The 23,820-nt window shown below is 39.8% G+C and overlaps 1 protein-coding gene across 4 annotated transcripts in view; it reads right to left on the bottom strand.

Moving 5' to 3' along the window:
• ncam2 (neural cell adhesion molecule 2) overlaps positions 1 to 23,820 on the bottom strand; it is a 249,314-nt gene that overhangs the window by 37,244 nt on the left and 188,250 nt on the right. For all 4 annotated transcript variants that reach the window (XM_072686157.1, XM_072686155.1, XM_072686156.1 and 1 more), the window contains exons 6-11: positions 20,902 to 21,019; positions 17,213 to 17,373; positions 13,478 to 13,623; positions 6,670 to 6,820; positions 3,808 to 3,995; positions 3,527 to 3,623 (exon numbers count right to left, since the gene is read on the bottom strand). In XM_072686157.1, the coding sequence (XP_072542258.1) occupies positions 3,527 to 3,623; positions 3,808 to 3,995; positions 6,670 to 6,820; positions 13,478 to 13,623; positions 17,213 to 17,373; positions 20,902 to 21,019 (861 nt within the window). The remainder of the gene's footprint in view (positions 1 to 3,526; positions 3,624 to 3,807; positions 3,996 to 6,669; positions 6,821 to 13,477; positions 13,624 to 17,212; positions 17,374 to 20,901; positions 21,020 to 23,820) is intronic.

Here is a 23,820-nt window from a genome sequence, read left to right as displayed (position 1 = left end):
ATGGAGAGAGACAGAGAGAGAGAGAGGGAAACAGAGAGAGAAAGAGAGAGACAGAAAATGAATGAGAGAGAGAGAGTGAGTGTGTATGAGAGAGGGAGAGAGAGGCAGATGGAGTGGACTGGGAGGTGCTATTCTGGAATGTTAATGTACTGGCTCTTCGGTCTGTCTGCTGGTGTGTGCTATCAGGCAGAGGCTGAAGAACCGAGAAAATACACTCAGTACCGGTGTTTCCACTGCCTTATTTACTGTGTATGAGGGTATGCAAAGTATATATGTATGACTGAGATACGTAAGTCCAAGATAATAAGTCCACTGGGGTCAATACTCTACATTGTTTTGTATTCTACTTGGATTTTGGTTCTTCTCATATACAGTGCTGTGAAAATGGACTGGCTGATTCCTTCTATTTTTGAATACTTGTCACATTTATGTGACAAATGTGTCAGAGCATCCAACTAGTCTACATCTGAATGGCTTAGTTAAAGTTTTGGAGTGGCCAAGTCAAAGTCCTGACTTGAATCTTATTGAGATGCTGTAGAAAGACCCAAAATGGGCAGTTCATGCTTGAAAAGCGAAGTTGTTACTACCAAGGGTGGCACAATCAGTTATTAGGTTTAGGGGACAGTTACGTTTTCACACAGGTGATATATTTTTTGATAAAATCTTTATATTACTCTACCTGTAAGACAAGTAAACAAATAGACAAACAGGCAAGCCTAGTTCTGTCAGACCGTCATTGGCTGCATGGACTCAAGAACTCAAGCCTTAAGGTGTAGACTACATATTCACTGGTTTTTAGATGTGAATGGCCCAGGACCTCATTAACATGGCTTGTGACTAACATCGCAGTAGAGATGCTGGGCAAGGTAGGCAGCGGGTGTGGTAGCGATGTTAATGCTGCAATAGCGATATACAAATATTACAGTAGCGATGCCGGGCACGACCGATGACCAGCACGGTAGTGAGGTTAACACTGTGAAAGTGTTGCTAACACTGGTGTAGTGATGCCAACACCGGGGTAGCAATGTTGGGCGAGGCCAGTGGCTAGCACCCTTACACCATAGTAGCCATGCTGGGCAAGGCCAGTTCCCATACTGAGGTTGAGTCAACATGCTAGCGCTACCGACTACGGACGCATTAATTAAAACTTCCTTCTTCTTTTAAATACAAGTGGATTCTCAGCCATAGTTGGAGCTCACTTCTGTGACTGGTATTGTGGTAAACTTATCCAGTCCAGTCATGGTGCAATGATATATAAACGTTAAAACACTTTCCTCATATCTTCCACTCCAATACTGTATCTGTTCCATACTGAGGCAAATCTCTTAGCTCAAACCCCTCCTTACCACATCAAAAAGCTACTAGTTTAACATCTAGTCACAATCTAACCATTTTAAATGTTTCATAAATGTTTTAGAGGTTCTTCTCCGGGTGCTTCTTCAGTTTCCTTTGTTCAACTGAGCCATTTAGTCTGAAAGCTAGAGAAGCAGAACTTCTCAAATGAATGCAAACAATTGAGGGGGATTAGATTCTCCCAAAACTCCTCTGTAATTCACACCTTAGTTTTATCCACTACGCTGAGAAGGAGTTGGTTTTTTGCCTTTCATTTTAAATCAATGAAAAACACAATAACTGCAATAAGTCTGCTGCAGCATCTCTGCACTAACAGCACTCACCACGACAAGATGAATGGGTTGGCTAAGCTGCTGTAGGCTATACAGGCAGCAATTTGTGACTGTGTTCATGGTTGTGACATCATACCCATGATGAATCCAGTAAATGACCACCTTAGGTATCCTCTGTTTTAGATTCACTGTGTAAATGTAGTCCATCCAGAAACATCAGTGTTTTCTTGCTCTTTAAGTTCCTTTAGAATTGACAGGACATGCATTATGGTTTGCTAGCTACAGGCTAATAGGTGCTGCAGGCTACTGCTTCTTTTTGCCCAGATGAGAAGATTAATGAGAAGTTCTTGTTATGTATGGAAACCAGAAATTCACTATTGTGAGAGCACAGTAAACAGCTGATGCTAGTTTCTCTCACATTGTAAACACTAACTCTGACTGGACACGTGTCTATTTGGAATTATATGTCATATTAAAAATGTAATATTCTGTCTAAAATACATCAGTGAGCATAAACTCCCTTCCCCATTGGGTGTAGCTATGGGTAGAGCTAACTAGGGGCAGTGGTGGCTCAGTGGGGTCGTAGCTAGTGGATAGAGCACTGGGTTATTGATGACAGGGTTGTGGGTTCGATACCCAGACTCAGCAAGTGGCCACTGTTGGGCCCTTGAGCAAGGCCCTTGAGCAAGGCCCTTCACACTCTCTGCTCCCCAGGTGCTACAGCAGTGGTTGCCCACTGCTCACAGTGTGTGTTTGTTTAATCACTAGTGTGTGCACATTGTATGGATGGTTTTAAGACCTAATTTCATCTTTTTGTTTTGAGATCACGAATAAATGACATTGGTCTGATCTCGTTCTCGAGGTTGGAAGGACTGGAGACCAGCTGACAAGGAATTTTTTCCCTTCTTGCTTTTGCTCTACCATGAGAGCACAGCTGTGTAAAATGAAGCACATTTCAGAACAGAAGAAACACGAGATGTGCAATGCATTCCTGTGTTAATGACTAAGGCCCTTTAAATCAGACTTCTGTGCCACTTAACTCACTTGAGTAACTGGTGCAAAATGCAAAAGCAGAAACCCTTAACTGTGATTTGTTCAGAGATAGAAGTTGCACACAAAGATAACCAAAGAAAACACTGCTGTTCTGATATGCTGAAAGCTTTCCCTGGAAAAAGCCATAAAATCAGTACATCAACCTCAGATAACATCTACATGTCTAAACATGAGTCTTGATCTTAGTGTGTCTGAGTCATTATCCTGACTTCGTCTCAGCTCAACTAGTCTTTACGTAAGACACCCACTTCCACCGTTTGTGTTAGACACAGATGGAAATTGGCCTCCACCTTTAACCCATTTATAAGGTGAATAAACACACACACGCACACATCTGCTCAGAGCTTTGGTCAGCCATTGCTGCAGCACCCAGGGAGCATGGAGGGTTAAGGGCCTTGCTCAAGAGCCCAATAGAAGCAAACCTGGGTATCAAACCTACAACCCTGTCATCTGTAACCTGGTGCTTTGACCACCGAGCCACCACTGCTTCTGTACAATGCTATTGGTAACAAAATTAAGTGGTAACATCTCTTTCAAAAAAGTACATGTGTGTGACTTTATACTTTTTAAGTTGTCATGCATTATAATACCTGTTCATAAGAACAGATATTACATGCAAATAATATGCAAATGCTTATTTACACATAATATGCAAGTTTACACATAATTGTATTATCTAAAGTTGAACTTTCTTCCCATTACGAATTTAACATGAATTATGACACTGATGCCATGTGAGCTGTAAAGCTCTGCTAATTATACTCACAGTCGGGAATCGACTACTAAATGGCACTCTAGAGGCTGGTGATCAGGGCCCTGTGGCTGGTGGAGGAAAGCAGAGCACTCACCTGCCTGAGCCAAGATGAACTCTTGGAAGCGCATGCCAATGTTGTTCCTGGCTGTACAGTTGTACCGGCCAAAATCTCGGTCTGACATGGGAGTGACCTGAAGCGACAAGAGCAGAGTCAAAAGAGCAGGTTTCAACCAGATGTCTCAGAAGACAGAACTATGCAAGGCCTAGACTTTCAATTGTATTTTACTCTGTCCACAATCATACACTGCCCTTCTTTTCTGTATGTTATATAAAAATGTCTGCTGACTGGTACAGTGTGTGCAGGGACTAGCATACCTCCAGCAGGGACCTGCCGGGGGCGTTGTGCACATGCATGTTGGCCGTGCCCTCTGTGGGAATGGTCAGCTTGTCGCGTCTCCATAGCATTGTAGCTGGCGGGTTGGACATGACATCGCAGCTGATGTTGACCGGGTTCCCCTCCCATGAGAAAAATATGGTGTGATTGGTCTGGAACTTGGGTGCATCTGTTAAAGAGACCAATAAGACACATTGTTGTTGATTTGAAGCTTTTTCCATAACAACCCAGTTACTTTGCCCTTTGATCAGTTGATTAGTACCTCAGACAAAACTGAGGCAACCCCAGACTAGAGCTTAGAGATGGTAAGAGAGGGTAACAAAGTTGTAGCCACCTAGATTTTAAAATTTACTTGATTTTCATTGTTTGTTTTAAAACTATAGACATTTTTATTAATACATTAATAAGATATTAATATTCACTGTATATATGGCTAATTGCTCACTAGTATTAGTAGAATGACAGAGGACAGAATAGGGCTGTCACTATCACAGATGGGAGTGCGCCTGCATACACACACATTCCAACTGAAATCTAGGAATGTGTTTGCAAGTATATACAGGCTCCCAATCAAACCCCTTGCAGTTTGACTGCAATTTACCAAAACAACCTCCACAATCTATATCTGTCATCTTCCCCAGGGTCTTTTGTCTTTCACTACATCTTTATGTGTCTTATCTATTTGATAGGCATGCACATACACACACACAGACACACACTCTTACACATTTTCATTAAAGAGATTGATGTCCCGTGTGTCATATCACTATAGGCAGGGGGACTGAATGGATGAGATCATTAGCGCCACCGCTGGATTGTTCACTGCACTGTGCTCCATTGGGATACCTTTATTAAAACCCCTGCTGCTCCCCCACCCCCTTTACTGAATGGCTAATCTACTACCCCTTCATGGTGCAGATAGGAGGTGATGGAATATGGAGACAGTCTGTGTTCTTCACAGTACAAGCTCACACACACTTCCCGTAGCTGTTCAACAGGATTTATATTTTCGCTCGGTGAGACTGTTATTTATAGATGTTGGCTGTTAATGGAAGAGGTTCAACATTTGTAATGCTAATAATGAAATTATGATCTTTATGTTTACGTTAATAAAGAGTCATTTTTTAACATTAGCATTTTCCAACCTTGCTTTATCCCTTAAAATCGAACTGATGGGTTTTGTTATTGCCTCTTTAAGACTGATAGGGTGACTTGCCCTAATGTGTGAAACCTACCCTCTATTTTATGTAGGTCTTTCTCAAATGAATGGAAGTCAATAAAACTATGGGTTAGCACCAGCTGTGATGGCATGTCATTATCATATGACTTCTGTGGTGCAATCTTCAAACAAGAAGCACCCCATGAGAAAACCACCCAAAAATGGTCTAAATATACTTCATATTTGTGGTGTTCAATCAAATGTTTTATTGGCTCACTTTAGGAAACATGTTTTGAAAAGTGGCACAGTGTGATTTGCCCAATGTGTAACATTTTAACTTTGTAATTCACAGCAGGTTCTTGAATGTTTTGCTGTGCAATTAATTCTGCTCTCTCTGCAGGACAGATCTGATCATATATCATCACTGTCCAGTGAAAAAAAACTGTATCTCCTAAATGGTGACTTTACACCAACTATTCTTAACTTCGAATGGAAGTGAATGTAATATCAGAGTTTATTCCAAGTCATTTAGAGCATTTCTATTGGTCCAATTTATCCAGAATTTATCTACACAGTATACAGAGCAGCTAGAGGGTTTAAATGATAGAGGAAATAAAAAAACTGACAAAAATGAAGGACAAAAAGTCTTTTATCTCCAAAACTGCAACTTTAAAGAAGATATATTCTTTGTGAATTTTTAACTTTGTGAAAAAAGACAACTATCTGACTCAAATTACGTCAAAAAGCGAAAGATTTTGCATGACAGCAACAATAAAATATATCAAACCTATAACTAATACACTGTAACATCCACAGCTATGATCTTGGATTCTGTAAAAACAACAACAATATTAAATTGTAATTACTGAAAATGGCATAGAAGATTTAGTCTTGATAAAAATAATGAATATCTGAGACTTGAGACTGAAACTTGGCACTACGAGTACTAATATGACTACCATTTATTTTATGAGTGGGATATCTGGGATATCTATCTTGGTTTAATTAGGGCATGTCTTATGGATTTCAGAGTGGTACTTTATGCAGATTTAATTTGGATGTATTTGCTTTTGTATATTGCAAAACTTTCCAGAAGTCTGAAATGGAAACAAATGTCCTACATTAGGCTAATTTACCCTACTGTATGTAAACAGCCTGTTTTGATTAGCTTCAGCTGTTTGGTGCCCCACTCACAAAGACAAAGCCAAAACCTTCCTTATAACCTCAACTTGAACGGCTAAACCTCAGCAGACTGAATAAGTAAATATATGTAAATGCATTGTTTTTCATGACAGTAGAAGAACAATGAATTCAAAATAGGCTTTCAAATATGAGCCACGTGGACTGTGGAGTAAAAGGTATGAAACTTTAACAATATTTACATACTACATCAAGCTCTTTTTTATTAAAAAAAGTGAGGGATGTTTAGATTTCCATGATATGAGCCCTTTAAGTCTACATTTGACACACCAACAAATACTCATAAACCCCAGACTCGCCATGGATTCTAGACCTGCTAAAAACAATGTATTCTACTTTTGACAGTAATCAAATCTGGGAGAAGGCCTGAAATATTTCCCAGTTTCTCCTCTTCTGCTGATGTGGTTATAAGAGATACAATATCAGAGTGTATGTGTGTGTGTGCTTGTGTGGGAGGTTTCTATGAGTAATAATATACACTCACACTCAATATCCAGGAACATGCTCTTCTGATGTCCTCCAATCCTGCTGAGAGCTTCGCAGTCAAAACGGCCCCAATCAGACAGCCCCACGCCCACAATGGTCAGCATGGACTCACCACGACGCCCACGCACCTCCACACGCCCGTCTGGGCTCTGAAAAGACAGGCACACATACACAGTGCTGTTTGAACCCCGAATGGTACGCAATATCACAGAAGGCGCTGAGCGCTTTATTAGTTCTTATTACCCTTATGCAGAGCAGTGAAATTTAGCCAAAAGCTGACGGTAAGCATCCTTAAACGCAGACTCTTGAACTTCAAAGAGACAAATGCAGAAAAATGCTCAACATTTCACACTCATGACTGAAATTCCAGCTGAGGATTATCCCCCCCAAAAAAACACCCAACGAAACAAAAAAAAACACACGCTGCTGACACTAATGACTATAAAATTGAAACTGTATAGCCATATTAGCGGTGTGATAGCATGGCATAATCCAATGCAATCTCCCACTGGATTAAATATCTATGCTGTCCCAAAGCTCTTCTAAATGTTTACACGTCTCAAACATTTGAACTATAAAATTTCAAACCTAATTCTCGGAAGACTGCAAAATCTATACATGAGATGACATGGTTCTAAAGAGTAGCTGTCCTGGTGGGACATAAAGCACTCTCAACATATATTTTTTTCGAGGCAGACAAATCCACAAACGCTCTATAGTTTAACGCGCTAACAGAGCCTAGCCTTTCATTCAGTGGAATTAAACCCGCATTAAGAATCACCACCCTCTGAGGTGCGTATGATATAATAAGTAGCAGGGTATGTTGTGTCATATTTGATTAGTGAGAGTGAGTTAATGGAGGTTAGTCACAGTGACAGTTATGAAGGCTGTCTTCCTTCTGTCACTCGCACTTTTTCCCACACACAGCCATTAATCTCAGTCATTTCCTGCTCAGCCTGTGAATGATATATGGACTACAGCTCCCATAGATATACTGCTTCAGGGAGATGCTGTCTGAACACACGAAAGCAGCCACATTGCAGTTGCATTTGAGCCCCGTTCAGAAGTCATGAGCATCTCTTGGAAAACAGCAATTTGCTTGATTAATAATGACACGGCAGGAGGGAGAAGGAGGCTTCAAAATGAAGGGGAGATAAAATACCACAATATTGAGCTGTCAAGGCACTCCTTCACTCTTTAAAATGAAGGTTCCTAAATGATTCTTGGCTTGAAGATATGATTGAAAGGTTCTTCAGGGATCCAAAAGCAGTTCTTCTATGGCAATCATGCCCATTAAAGGCTGGTTGGGCTGCAGGTTTTAATTTTAAACCAGACAGAGAACATCTGATTCCACTTGTTTGTTCAGTTGGTCTCAGTCTTTGAACAACTGATGAGGTGCGATTCTGCTTTGCTTGAAGGATAACTTGCAACCATACTGGTCCTTTCAGAAAAAGATGTTGTTGTATGGCCACATTCAGTTGCAGACCTTTTTATATGTTTGCATGGACGATTAAAAAACCTTGATCGGCCAACATACTCTAAAGGGGTTAACAACAAGGTTGTGAGTTGGAGCTGCTGTGGAGTGGACATGCCACAGTTCCTGCACATCTCACATATCTCACTTGATCGAATTGAGATCCAAGGAATTTGGAGGTCAGGGCAATACCTTGAACTCTTTTTAATGTTGCACAAACCATTCCTGAACAATGAGTACAGGAGGTGGCAGAATCCAGCATCATCCTGCTAAAGAGGCCACTGCCATTGGAGAATACCACTGCCATCTACTAAAGGGGATGTACTTGGTACTCAACAATGTTTAGGAAGGTAGCACATGTAAAATTGGTGTCCACATGAATTGCCGGACCCAGGGATTTTAAGAAGAGCATTGCCCAGAGCAGTTTCTCCATTAGCTTGTCTTCTTCCTGTAGTGCAACCTGGTATCATCTATCCCACGTGAACAGTGTACCAGTTATGAAAAAGAAAACTGGACAATGTTACTGTCTGATATTGCACCACTTGATGAACCTTGGGTATCTAACACCATGACACTGGTTTGTGGTTTGTCTCTCCTCTCACTACTTTTGGTAGGTACTCATGACTTCTGATTGCGAACACCCTGCAACCCATACAGTTTCAGAGATGCTCTGACTCCGACCCCTGTCAAAGTCATTCAGCGTAAAGATTTATGCTCATTCATTTCTCCTAGATCCAACACACTCACAACAAGAACCGACGGTTCACTCAGAGTTCTATTTATTCCAGACCGCATGTTGCTGTTTCTTATTCCTCCCACCAAAGAATGAAAATGTTCAGAAGTAAGCAAAAGTGATTCCAGCTGCTTCCTCTACGAGTCAATTTGTATCTTTATCAGTTACAGTACCGCATCAGTGTCCAAGTGTTTAATAGCCATATATTGTGCTTGCCTTAATGACTACACGTCTATCTAACTGTATTTATGTCCCTAAAAACAGTCATTTCACCTCGTATTAAGCTGCCTATGGGAGTGGCCACCTCTGTACAATACTGCTGGAGATTTACCTTCCTGCAGACTTTGGCTCCAACCCAGATTGTCTCCACTTGATACATCTAATTATTGCCTTTAGAAGTCCCTGATTAGCTGAACAGAATGTGCTAGATTTGGGTAGGAGGTGAAATCTCAGGAAGGTCACCAAGCAAAGGGGTTGGTGACTACTGATCTATGGAATTGCTTTAGAGAACCCTTTTAAGATGTGCAGTACTTCATGGATCTGACTAGTCTATCTGTCTGACAGTCTGTGCTCCACCACTCGCATTTAGCACAACTGTCCACATGGAGGGCTCTAGTAGTACTAATATAGCTTTCAGTGCTTTGCATTAATAACACTGCATGTCCTTGTTTTGAAGATTGTTGATGGTCAAAAACTTTAACTTTTTTCAGGCATTAAAAAACTGGAGGCTGTACAGATCCTATGTTCATATTACTGGGCTGAAGTAATAAATTCACATTCCCGTGTTTAGACATGGTCCTCAAACAGATCTCATATCTGATTCATGGTCATGTGACCTTAATGATCGGAAGTCATGTTTTTTTTCTACTGTTCATACTACATGATTCACTGTTAATGTGGCAGCAGAGTCTAACTTTAAGTTAGTGCCAGTAATAGCAGCAAAAAGCAATACATCTGACATTTTTTAGCCTTCGTCTTGCTCTGATAATGACCAGCTGAGAGCTCTTCAGAGCACATTATCTTTACGATGACGGCTTTTGCTGCCACTTAAGTGGCAGAATCTCAAAGGGCTCACTGTTCTTTATGTAGTACGCTACATAAATCATGAAAAGAGAAGCTTTTGCACCCAACTAGTACTATCTAAAAAAGAGACATTTGGGATTCAGTCCATGTGCAGAGCTCTCCACTGGACATAGAGTCCAAAGGTCTGTGACCACATAGAAAACATGTTTTGTGCTATTATTATTATCATTATTATAATTATATAATTATATAATAATAGTTATAAAATAAATACAAAAAAACTATAAATAAAAAACATCAAGTTTGTTAATAAAAACAAAATAAAATAAATATACACATCTGAAAATGAGGAAAGACATAGTGAAGATTCTGCTTTATTTCATAGTTGCTATTCAAATGGAAGCAGATTAATTAAATAGGTTTAATTAAATAAATAACATTAAATGAAAAATGACTAATTTATGTAAAAGGTCAGCTTATCGTTTTTGTAGTCTTATCTCTTCCACACATATTCACATAACTCTCTGATGAGTTTGAGGTGAGTTTGATCTACCCATCAAAGGCTTCTTGCACAAACTTCCACTAGAAGCAAACTTAAATTTGTCCAACATTTTAGAACACCCATTTTTTCACATTTATTTATTTATTAAAACACTGGATAAAAATGAAATTAACTGTAACTTATTAAATGTGCCATAATTTTTCCCATTTCCCCATTGGTCAAAAGTCAGTTGGACATGGCTTTGAAATATCCCACCTGAGTGTTTCTGCATTATAGCTATGGCTCCCTAAGCCACCTGCCTTACTATTCACCTCAGCCTGGAAGTTTTTGTGACCCGCTGTTGGGGCTGCTCTGCATCACAGCTCGTATGTGTTGGCAGCCTGAATTGAATTCCTTAGATTCACTCAGAAAATCAACATATACTTCACCAGAACTTTGTATACGTCTGTAGTTTGGAATGAAGAACTTTTTGTTAAATTGTGAAGAAACAAACAATAGAATCAATCTTGCTAATGATGTCAGATTTGGACCCCACTGTGGACAACTTGGACATACAGTAGAAATCATAGTTGCATGGCTCACAGAGTGCACTACAGAGTAGAAAGTCACGCAAGATTGATCATTTGTTGTTCATTGATTGATCAAGTCAGAAAAACTGAACGTAATGAGCAATGAGGCTCACAATGTGAATGTGACCAGAGGGAAGCAGATTCCTGATCAGCTACAATAGCAAGAGTGATATTCAGAGCTTTCTAAACCTCAGATCCTACTCCCATATGAATGGTGTATTCCTGTATTTTACATCACACTGTGCTCTGCCCATACTGAGTGATTGGGAGTGCCTCTCCCCTCCCACACCTCTCTGCATGAGCCTTCCTTAGCGTTCCAGTCAGGCAAATCCTAATCGCTTTCCGAGCAGTCGCTGCTAGATTAACAGCAACTGGGAGGACATGCCCCCAGTGAGGTCTCTATAGGCTGATCCCCTGAAAGGGAACTTCATTTGCCTCCATTGTGGCCATCTAACAACTGTGGAATTCATGCCATTGTAATGATCTTTGACAGTTCTTCCTCTTGTCATGTTCCTGGACTGGCTGTCCCCATTGCATTAACCATTGTGCAGGGTCCATTCTAATTCAGCACAGGCACAGCGCTGGCCTGTGGAACGTTATCTCGCAGAAACTCCTAACAGCACAGACCATGAACACACCACGGGACTTCATTGGAGACTGCAATGAGCTCCAACAGCCGTGACCGTGATTGGTATATTTCCAGAGACCGCAGCTCACGCAGTAAACTGTGCGTGCATCAATCAAATGTCATGCTTTTTTTAACAGCTGGAAAGGAACAGGATTTGCAATACAATGAAGCCAAATATGTGGCACTGTGTGGGCACACAGCAAACATATTCTGATGCAATGACTATAACACGATTACTCGCGCTTGTCTTTTGCCCACTAGCATCAGGAGAGCCTGCATTATATTTTTGTAGGTGTTCCTATGGAACCCAGATACATTTCACACTGGCCCACTGTGTCAGATTAGTACAGGAATTACACTGTTCATCCAACGGTTGGTACAGGTAGTAATATGCACTGTATTTTGTCATTTAACTGAAAATGTCAACGGTAGCAAGCAGTTTAAGGCAAATAAATTCTTATAGCACTATTATTTTACAGTATAATGCCTAGTACTTGTACTGTGTGATAGTACTTGCTAAGTTAATACACTCACTGTACACTGTACACCATATACTTATTTTCTAATCAACCAATTGTCCATTTTACAAAATAATGCAGAAATAGGTAAACATGATCTTACATTTTTCTAGTGTGCTGTGATTGTTCATGCCCGACAAGTATTTCTAGAACTGCTGATCTCATTGGATTTTTAGCACATTGGTCTCTGGAGTTCATTCAAAGTGGTGGAATAAAGAAAAAACATCCAGTGAGTGGCAGTTCCGCAGACGGTCAAAAGAGAATGGAGATGACAGAAAGGCTGATAATCACTTTGTATAAGTGTGGAGAGCAGAAAAGCATCTCAGAATGCACATCTTGTTAAACCTTGATTTTAATTTTCTACAACAGCAGAAAACCACACTGGGTTCCACTTCTGTGAGCCAAGAACAGAAAGCTAAGGCAGCAGTGGGCACAGGATCACCAAACCTAAAACTGGGAAAACACAGCCTGTTCTGAAGAATCTCGATTTCTGAGGCACACAGATGGTAGGGTCAGACTTTGGCATCAACCGCTTGAATCCATAAACACAACCTGCGTTGTGTCAACAGTCCAGGCTGGTGGAGGTGGTGGTGGTGTGGGTATTGTTTTCTTGGCACTTTTGAGTGTTATTGCTGACCATACTGACCCTTCTCATGTCCACATTATACTCCTTGTCTAATGGCTATTTAAGGATGACAATGTAACATGTCCCAAAATAAAAGCAATCTCAAACTGGTTTCATGAACATGACTATGTTCTACTGTGATTTTTCCAGGCCCTGAATCCAAATCCAGTAGTGCACCTTTGGGATGTGGTAGAATGGGAGATTCTCAGCATGAAAGTGCTCCTGAAAAATATGCAGGAACTGAGTGAAGCGATCATGTCAACATGGACCAGAATCTCAAAAAAATAAATGTTTTCAACATCTTGTGGAATCCATGGCACAAAGAATTGAAGCTGTTTTGAGAGGAAAAGTAGGCCTGACCCAGTATTAGTATTCCTATTAATCTGCTTTGTCAGTGTATATAGTAATTGAAAAGGCATTCAATTTCACACACACACACACACACACACACACACAGTATGATGTATGATACCCAGCTTCTGGCACTCCACTTTGCAAGAATACAGGAACTATTATCTCTGCAGTAATATCATCTAGTAACTTTTCACACAAGTACATTGATATACATTGATATGCATTATACAAAGTATGAGCCAGATATAGCTTTACAATTCTGCATATTAAATACTAATACTGTATTTACTGTAACAGAGCTATAAAGTAAAGTTATATATCAGCTCAGTAACACAAAAACAACCTAAACTTCTGGTTTTACACCACAGTGTGTGTAGTACCTTGTCTCCATCTGAAAAGCTGTGTCCATCACTGGCTCTCCTCCAGGAAATCTCAGGCAGTGGTTCGCCCTCAGCCTTACAGGAGATCATAGCAGCACTGCCCTCCACCGCCGTCACGTTCCTCAGCTTGGTGATGTGGGGTTGGACTACACGTTGAGAAAAAAAGAACATGTCATACAGAGAATACATACTTTTCAGGGAAAGAGAGGGAGAGAGAGGTTTTGTAAGAAACTTTGCAACAAATATTTTGTGCAATATATGTGTTAAAGATTCAGATTTACTCTCATATACTACAAGCACTGGCACTGATCCTGAGAATCATTCACATACTGTACATACACACATACACTATATGGACAAAATAGTGGGACACCTACGGAAGCTTTAATGACATCCCCATCTAAATCCATAGGCATTAATATGGAGTTGATCCCTCCTTTTCAGCTCTAACAGCTGGTTTGGCCTCTACAGAACTCTACTATTGAGAAGGCACAGCACTGGCTACTTTTGTGCATTATGCACCTCAGAACTCAGCGACCCCGCTCTGTAACTTTACGAGTTCCTGTGCTTCCTAAACGCTTCCACTTTTCAATGATACCACTCACAGCTGATTGTGGAATATCTATGGAGGAAGATATTTCACTTCTTCAATTTTCATGCTGGAATTCAGTGAGCCTTTAGAACCACCCATTCTTTTACTAATATGTGTAAAGGCAGACAGCATAGCTAGGTGCCTAATTTTATACACTTGTAATAATAGGACTAACCTGAATATAAACAGGAATAATAATAGGAAACACCTGAATTCAATTATTAGGAATTTAATGCTTTTGTCCACATAGTTTATCTGAAGGGAGCACACCAGTGATCCTCAATACTCTAGGCCTTCAGAGAAAAAGGGTTGTGAAATACTAACTAGAAAAAATATTTTTTTCCAATTGGTAAAATTAAAGCTACAACACATCAGATTTACCATAATTAACAAATCACAATACGATAGGTGGGGCCAATTTGCCGGAATCAAATGTCACTCAAGGCCTTCTGGCTGTCCTTCATCAACCACTGTCTGTGAATATGAGCACATCCAAACCAGGATTCTGTCATTTTTTATCAGTTCAGGCAGCTGTAACCCTAGATAGCCACTCATGGACTCATTTAAGATGAACTACGTGTGGAAAACATCAAAAATGGAAAGTCTTTTACAAGCTTTAAATATTTGTGCTTAATCTAAACCAGCACAAGAAACTGCAAACACACCACTAGCAGAAATTAATATTATTGTATGTGTAGTTTATTTTCTTCCTAATTTGTTTTAAGGTGTTTAGACATTTGTGGCCTGAACTGAATCCCAAGTTCTAATAGTCCTGGTTCCCCACATAGAAAGCATGGTATACAAATGCTTATGCTTAATAATAAATTCATAATAATTCATCTTTTGGATGGCGGTGCTGATTAGTACGGTAATTGATGTGAAACAGCTACCTCCTCCAGGTGAAACAGTGTAGAAGAGGAGCTGCATCGCTGCACTTAACTCAATAAATATACATTAGAAGTGCACTCCCACAGGGCCTTTAGTATTGCATAAAAGAGGCAGATTCAAAACAACTTAAAGCAGTTCCATATCTGTGTCGACTGGGAAAGCAAAGAGGCATAAATAGTCCCAGAGAGGGCTTCAGTTTTAAGTTGGAACTAAGGGTGTAACTAACAAGTGAGCAACGTGAAACTGTATCATCCACGCACTCCTCAGTCTCTGCTGTCAAAAAGACTAAGCATCTAGAAACATCCTAGCAGAGGAACAGGGAAGGAGTTACACTCTGCAAGCATTCGATGCTCAGATAACTTGGCTTGGCCTATTATGGCCTGTAATTTTTAAGGCTGATTTTATTGAAAATCATATTGAGCCTGAAAATATGTGTATGAATACACCTCCTATTACAAACCAAAGCAGTCTCTTGACATGTTGACATGGAATTATTCCTACTGCTGAAGATAAATCTTAAACCGTGTAAATCTGAAGGTCTAAGCTTTCATTTTGAGCACAGTTCATTAGTGTGCAACACAGATTATGACGCATGAATGGAAATAAATGACTAGAGTCACATTTTTAAAACTCTTTTTAGTAGTACTATAAATGACAAGAAAAATATAACATAAAAAATAACTATTTCAGGAGGCAATGGACCAGAGCTTTAAGGGAACAGACCCATACAAGCATCGTGAAACTTATGAGCTCATTTGAAGCCTATGCATTTCAGAGGAGGGGGGCTGTGAGCGGCTAATAAGACAGAGCGCGTCCACAGAGCTCAAACCGCAGGCTTTGGCACATAGTTTATTACAATGAGAAACAAGTTTTATGAGTGTGGAGAAATGCATGAGATAGATACCCAGCCAAGTGGAAAGAGCCCCGCAACTCTCCAGCTGGCTGTCAGGGGTCGTAAAAAAAGGAAAGTTACAACTACGTTTCCCATCACCCTTTGCAAAACAAAACTCCCATCCAATAACTAGGTTTCATTTAAATGAGCTCTTTGAAAAATACCCTTTGCTTGCACATTGAAAGGATTCTGATGACTACAGAATAAATCTCCATACATTTACATGAGCAGACAAGGTGCTATCTGAATAATCTGTGGAAATGCTGGCAGCTTCAGGAAAATCTAAATTGAAATTCTTGGCCATAAAGAAAGTGTCACCCGTTTTCTGTTAAATAATTTAGGAGCCTGTTTATGGAAGGGAAACAGTTCACACTGGAGGGCTGGAGGTGAGAAGCCGGTGGGTGAAGGAGGATGGAGAAGAAGTGTGTATTTCCATCAGTCACATCATGATCTCAAGTTTCTTCAGTGCAAACCTACCTTTTTGTCTCCTGAGGCCCAGACATCCTTTGCTTAATATCACTACACTCTTAAAAATGAAGGTTCTTCAAATGGTTCTTTGGAGTGGTTTGATTTCATGAAGAACCATGTGTGTAACTGAGATGTGTGAAAGAATCATCACTTGATGTTAAGATACTTTACTACTAAGATTTTCTTACTCAAGCATCTCTTACACAAACATAGTTCTTTATGGGACCAAAAACTGGTTCTTCTATGGCATCACTCAATGAACCATTTGAAGCACCTTTGTTTGTAAGAGTGTATGTTTTGTTCTTTAGTTTAACCCCCTGAATCCTAGGTCAAGTATTCAGCTATCAATCCTAATGCATAAACTAATGTGAATTATTTGGTAGCTGTTAGGATTAACACATCTTCTGGAGTCCCACATGGTTCTATTTTGGGTCCAATAAAACTGATGTTAATTATGGCAATAATGCAGTTATGGGAGTGATGAGGGCTTGTGTGGGCTTAAATACAGGGTCTAAGGGGATCATTTCTATGTGACTTAGAACATATTTTGTCTCCGTGATAGTATTACAGGTTGTAATGCTCTGAAAACCTCCCCCTAACATGTCTCAGCTCACTGTAACTGCTGATTCTTATTTTGATGATCAATGTTTCCCAGTCCTGTTTCATTCATTATTGGACTATTTAAACCATGTAGCATGAGCCTTCCTACAAGACTGTTATTCATCAAACATTTGCATCTCTGCTGAAGCAGCTTTAACAGAAACACTTGCTCTTTTCTACATATCTGAAATTTCCTGAATACTTCTGACATTTAACACATCAAAACTGAACCATTCTGGAAAGTAACCTACATCTCCATTAACATCTACATGCAGCATAAAGTGAGATCCCTCACCAAATACTTTCAGAAAGATCTCCTGCTGCACTTCGCCTGCCTTGTTAGAGGCTTTGCAGGTGTAGGAGCCGCCATCATCTTGTTTAATGTTCCGGATGGTGAGAGTGGTACCTCGTGCCCTCATTACGTACTGCTCCGACTCCTGCAGCTCCACTCCCTTCCTAACAGCACAAACACACACATTCACACGTCAGCCCGCCACAGGCTCATACAAAAAAACAAAAAACAAACTGAACTGTAGTTCTCAGGGATCAATCTGCAAAAGAACAAAGACATAAAGGAGCACAAAGCTCAACGGCTAACTAACAGACACTGCAAAAACACATAAAACATGACTTATGTAGCAAAACATCACATTCCTTGTTTTGTTTTTGTCACGTGTTCCTTTGTACTGGCAGAGAAAATGCACCTATAACCAGAGCTGTATAGGCAAAGGTGTGCAGGGGAGATTCAGCGCTGGGGTAATTGAATGTTTTGCAGGAGATTACAGCAGGAGCTTTACACTGTCATAATGCTGGGCACGGACGGAGCGGAAATGAAATCCGTTTAAAGGAGTGGGCCAACAGGAAATGGAGAGGCCAGAGAGAAAGCGAGAGAACGAGAGAGACCATTAGAGAGAAAGAGTGAGATCCTAAATGATAGTGGTGGTTCCGTTTCCCATAGTTGCCACAGTGGCTCTGCCATAAACCTGGTTAATGAAGAAGGATTATAATATGAACCAATCAAGACAAATTAAAGGGAAAATTAAAGGGAAACGTTCCTTTAATTGACTTTCAAAATTTTCTGCATGATCCAGTCTCTTATTCAATGTCTTATACTTCCTGTAGGATTTCTAAGGCATGATTCAAAGCCTTATTCTTGTTGTGCTATCGGGTGTCGAGCAGAGGATGATGGGTTCTCCTTTTAAGTCTTGGTTCCTTTCATGGCTTCTTCCTGTGGCTATAAGGGAATGTTTCCTTGCCACTGTTGCTATTAGCTTACTCACATGAGGCTCAAACCCAAATCTCTGTACAGCTTCTTTGTGACATTTGTTATGAAAAATGCATGGAAATACATGAATTTCAATTTCACTCTTTAAAAAAGGTGCTTCAAATGTTTTTTGACCAGTGCCAAAGAAGAACCACTTTGGTTTCATACAGGACCATGTTTGTAAGAGAAATGTGAGTGTAAACCAAGACTGGATCTTCTATGGACCAGCTCTCTTTAAAGCTGGACCCTGAATCCAGTTTCCAGTCCAGTCCTTGCTGGAAGTTTTGGGCACATAGTGTCACACCTACCAAGGATTACCAAGTCCAGGACTGGAAACAGGATTCAAGGTCCAGATTTGAAGACTTCTATTCTATGGTATCACCCAAAGAACCATCAGAAGCACCTTTATTTATAACAATGTAGCATGTAAACAGAAAGTGATGAATGAAAAATAACTTGACAGTGCTTTGTATATAAACTCAGGTTTCTTGGTTACATGGTAGTGATTGGTTCCAGGGGTCATGATGTCTACAATGCAAATGTAGTCATTGTATTTACACATAACCTTTGTACATAATGTACATGTTATGTACGCCCTGTTTGCATCCCTCACAGTTCAAAAACCTCTGAAACACTTCCCAAAATTCTCATCTTAAGCACCAGGCAACATTGCTGTAACCATTTCACTCCAGTACACCTCCAGTAGGAACCAATAGACTTTTACTGCTATGTATAATTTACCAATCAACCTAGCAACCTGAATTCTGTTTGAATTCATGCATGTGCTTACATTTAGAAACACAGTTGATCTCAGGGAATCCAACAATAAAGACTTTTGTCTTTGTCACTGTGTTTCTTTTGTTTAGTGATAAAACACATAACAACAAACAGAATGATCCAATTCCCCATTCCATTTTTTATATGTCTATGGAGGCATTTACAGAGGACAATTACTCTAGGGAGCAGAGCTGACTAGCACATGGATCCTCATGGCTACATTCCTGGAAAAGATGATTCAGAAAACTATGTAGAGGTGGCCATGCATCAGAGGTTTATTCTTTATTTAGTGGTATAGTCTGACCTAAACAATGCTTTACTGGTCACTAAAAACACATTTTCTTTTAAACTCCTAAATTCCTCTACGAATTTCTAAATTCTTTAAACATGCCTTGATTTTATTATTACCTAATATTATGGTACTAGGAAGTCCCACTGAGATTTTGTACTGACAAAATAAAAGTTTAACATTTACTTTTAAAAGCATCCCTCCATGACTTCCCATACATACATACATACATACATACATACATATTAACCTAAATGTACTTTAATCATACAGGAATAATGAAATGCCACTTAAAGCAGCATTACAGTGAATTGGCAATTCTTGACCCTGGACTGCCCCTACAGTCAGAATGAATAAATGATTTTACACAGATATGACTCAGCATTGCATAGTTCTCCTGAGCTTCACCAAAGTTACATAGTGCAGTGGGCAGCTCGGTGCGTCTACAGTAGCCACAACAGAGGTGCTATTCTCTTTATTACAGGTCAGTGGAGTATCACAATGATTTTGCAGCTGTCATTTTAAGGTACAAGTGCTACATAGTGCTGCTTTCAATTACATGCTAAACCCTTTCACATCCATTCCAGTACAAATCTTAATACAGAAATGTGGAGCACTAAGCAGATATAGAAAGATGGTGGCACTGTGTTACACCCCTACACACCCTGTACTGCTAACCACACTTAGGTATGATAAAGTTAACAATCTTAAATTGGACACTCCAGCAAGTGCGATGCCCACATAGTGCAGTCCCTGTAATAATGCAGAATTAGACCAGAAACAAAAAAGGAACAAGTAGCTCAAACAGCATTACAAAATAGTTCACAAATAATTCACACTTCAGATTCCCAATATAATACGCATACAGTGGCATATTTAAATAAATAAATAAATACAAATAAGAATTGAAAATAAAATTAAAGGGCAGGTTCCAACAGGCATACTGTAATTGGTGGTGCTGTTGTCATGCCTCAGCGTTCAGTTAGCGCGTTGGTTAGGCTCATTCATTAAAGGTCAGCGTGTGCAAGTGCTCGGCACAGATCGGATTCATCTCGCTCGCTCCCATCTCAGCAGAGGTAATTACAGTGATTGAGGGGCTGTAATCAACACGTTGGGCCGCCTGTCACTCAAAGCCCACACATTAGAGGTGAAATAAATGTGTCCACTCAAAATGTGTCATTAAGGCCATCGCACTGCGACTCTGCAATCCTTTCCCCTTACTTTTCCAACAGAGATTTCATTTTGCAAAACTTTCGGAGAGTTTTCTTTTTGCTCCCCCATGTGCGTAATATTTCAGCACAATTTCACATGCTTTATTTCTGGTTGTGGTAGAAAAACAATACAGTAACTGCAGGTAAACAATGAGGCCAATACAGGCCATTCGTATTCTCACAGCACTGCAGGAGAAAATGGCTGAGGTAAGTGAGCTCATTTTGTTGATGATTTCCTTGGTGAATTTCGTCCTCTTTGTTTTACAGTTCATAAACCCATAATATGCAAACTCAGCCAAATATGGGATTTTTTTGCATTGCCACAGTTTGTTCCAAATAAAGTTGCAGCAAATATATGCACAGTAAACAGTCCTTGGTTTTGACCTCTACCTACTATAGAGTGTAGAATGAAGTAACTAAGTGTGTCATGCAGTGAGTTATACCTGTGCCAGGTAACATCCGGTTCAGGAGAGCCATATGCCCTGCATGTGAATGTCACAGATTCGCCGTAGTCGGCTGTTGCATTGAAGGACTGCTGGGGTACGGACAACACTGGTGGAACTGTCAAAGAAGGAAACACATTCAATGAAAACTCTAAGCTCTGTTAATACTGATAAAAACACATGACATGACATGACCCAAAACTCCCATAGGGGGCCTATTTACATCACTGACATCACTGATTCATATTTTTCCATGTAATATATGTAATAACCACAGCACATAGCCAATAAAGTTTAGCAAAGATTGTACCTCCTCTGACGACTCCAACAGTCGGGAAACTGTTTCAACTAAATAAAAAGCATAGAATTGGCTCTTGTAGAAAAATAAATTAAGTTGATTATGAGAATTGTTTGGGTTTTTATTCCCCTATTTTGAGGGAATGTTTTGGATTATTTATCAAATTTATTAAACTAATTGAGTCTGTTGTCATTGGGAACTGAAGAGATTGGCCCAGAGGACAATATTGTATTAAACAAATAGCATGCAATACTGCAATAGTGCTGCTTTTAATAATTTCTTTTTTTTGATGATATGCAGCAAATTCATCTGCCTGTGCAGAACAGAATATTCAGCGATATGTCAGGTCTAATTGATCAAATGTTTGATTGACCAATACAACACATCTTTCCCCACTGGTTCCTGGCTCCATCTATATGCATGTTGTAATTTTGGTACTGTCTTTCAGCCTTATTTTACTTACCATTACCATCACTGCCTTTCCCTATAGGCTAGCTTCTCTTAGATGAAGTAATCTTATATATTTGTATAGTTCTGTGATTATCTTCTATAATTAATTAACTAGGCTTGTGGTTCATGGCTGTAAGAGTAGGTTTGCATTACCATGTTTCTGTGTGGTTATATACTGACTGGGGACTACAGTGACCAATTTCACACTACAAATATGTCAACATTGTCAAGAGTAGACTTTGATCAATTACATTGGACTAAATCTAAAAAAGATAAAACTGGACAAACCAAGTTAGATAAAGAAAATGGCCTGATTCTGAGGAAATGTCTTTTTCAGAGATAGAAAGTCTCCATATCATTCTGGTACAGTAATATGGTTATCCCCTTGAGACATAAACTCCTTGTCAACAAATCATCCAAAGACCAAGTGCCCCCTTCCCTTCAGCTGAATCAATCCTCTACAAACAGACAGGAAAAAAAATCATCTTTGACTCCCTACATGCAGCACATTTTTATTCAGTTGTTGCCTTCTGGGAGGCTCCATAGATCTCTGCCTACTGTAGAATCTTCAAACCCGTTTCAGAACCAGGGAAGCACTCGATTTCTGCAGAATATTTTTATTTATGCACACAGTACAGACATTTGTCAATTTATCCCAACCCTCCACCCCCCCAGAAAAAAAAATGGCACAAATAGAGCAGTCTGGTTCTGGAAGTGGTTCGAAGACTTTATATTGGTGCCGTGACCCGAATGCACTTTATCTCTAACCGTAATAGTAGGTGAAGTTCGTTCTAAGCCAATTCTGAATCAGTAATCATTTATCCTCCTTATGAAAAGGAAGAAAGGTAGATGTAGACAAATCGGTCCACACTGCTCAAGGACGCAGGAAGTATTGTTAATCATTTCTGATCTATCCAAGTGCTAGGCTTGATGCGGAAGTTTTGACGTAGCCGTACCAAGGACCTAAGGTCAGATTCAGCATCTGCAGACAGTTGTATGCTTTGGAATATGCTGACAGAGGAGCATTTGAAGGAGACTTGAAACAGATGCTAGACAGTTTGTGTTCAAAGGAAAAGACAGAAATATGTAAAAAAAAAGTTTAGGATTACTGGAAGATTCAGGTGGGAATAAAAAAAAGGTTTGGCAGTTTGGGCAAAATATGTGAAGAAATAAACAGGAGGACATAGTGATAAGATATAATTACACCACCAGAACAACTCTAAAACTCTAAAACAGCTCCAATCCAACCATGATACAAATACTAAATTATAATATCTAATTATACTTTGACCTACAGCTCCATGTTGTCCCATGTCTTTCTTTTTTATTTATCCTTTTGTGTCTTTGGCAAGGTCATTCACAATGTTAGGGAAGTAGTCTGTATTGGGGGGTAGCACTGTGTTGAATGTATTGCTGTAACGATGTCGAGACCATGCTCAATAAGCGGTGCACCAAAAATGAACGGTTGCTTGGCTATGTTGTCTTTACAGAATCCAAAAATTCTAAATCTGAAAAGCTTCTTGTGCTGAGTTTAAAATCTACATCCACATACACCATAACTGCTTACTCACCAGTCATATTGTGTGCATACAGATCACCCTCTATGTGGTTGCACTTAAGTCACAGTGAGACAGTGAATAAATACATAAGGTGCTCTCCAGTTCTAAATCAATACTTCCTGTCCGGCACAGTTTATTATACTGTGAAAGGTTAATGTGGAGAGTAAGAGGTCAACTGGTGGGTCATGGCAGACGACCCGATAGGACCTATACTGACACTCTAATAAATCAACTGCCTGTTCACTTATTCACAGTGATCCTTCTGCATTAATGTAAGACAAAAACATCCACAAGAAACAAGTCTTAAAAGGATGCTAGGCTTAAGCATGCATCCATGCACATAATGTGATATTTTAAAAGTCTGTTTATGTAATAAATATTGGGAATACAATAATGCTGGTTGAGGGGAGGAGGGTATTTATGAAAGAGAAATTCATAACAATGGACGGTACAGAATGGTAAAGTGGCTTCAATTTGGCTTTAACTGCAGCATGAATGTTTTCATGGCCAGGCTTCTTCATCAGCGTTCTCTGGCATTTTATCTTTACAACACAAGCTCCTCTCCTTTATTCCCCCTTATTCCAGCTGTTTGGGGTTGGAGAATGGATTGGG

This window comes from Salminus brasiliensis, chromosome 8, assembly GCF_030463535.1.
Source record: "Salminus brasiliensis chromosome 8, fSalBra1.hap2, whole genome shotgun sequence".
In the NCBI taxonomy this organism is placed as follows: Eukaryota; Metazoa; Chordata; class Actinopteri; order Characiformes; family Bryconidae; genus Salminus; species Salminus brasiliensis.
Note: the sequence above shows the minus strand (reverse complement) of the source record. Positions and strands in the feature narration are given on the sequence as shown.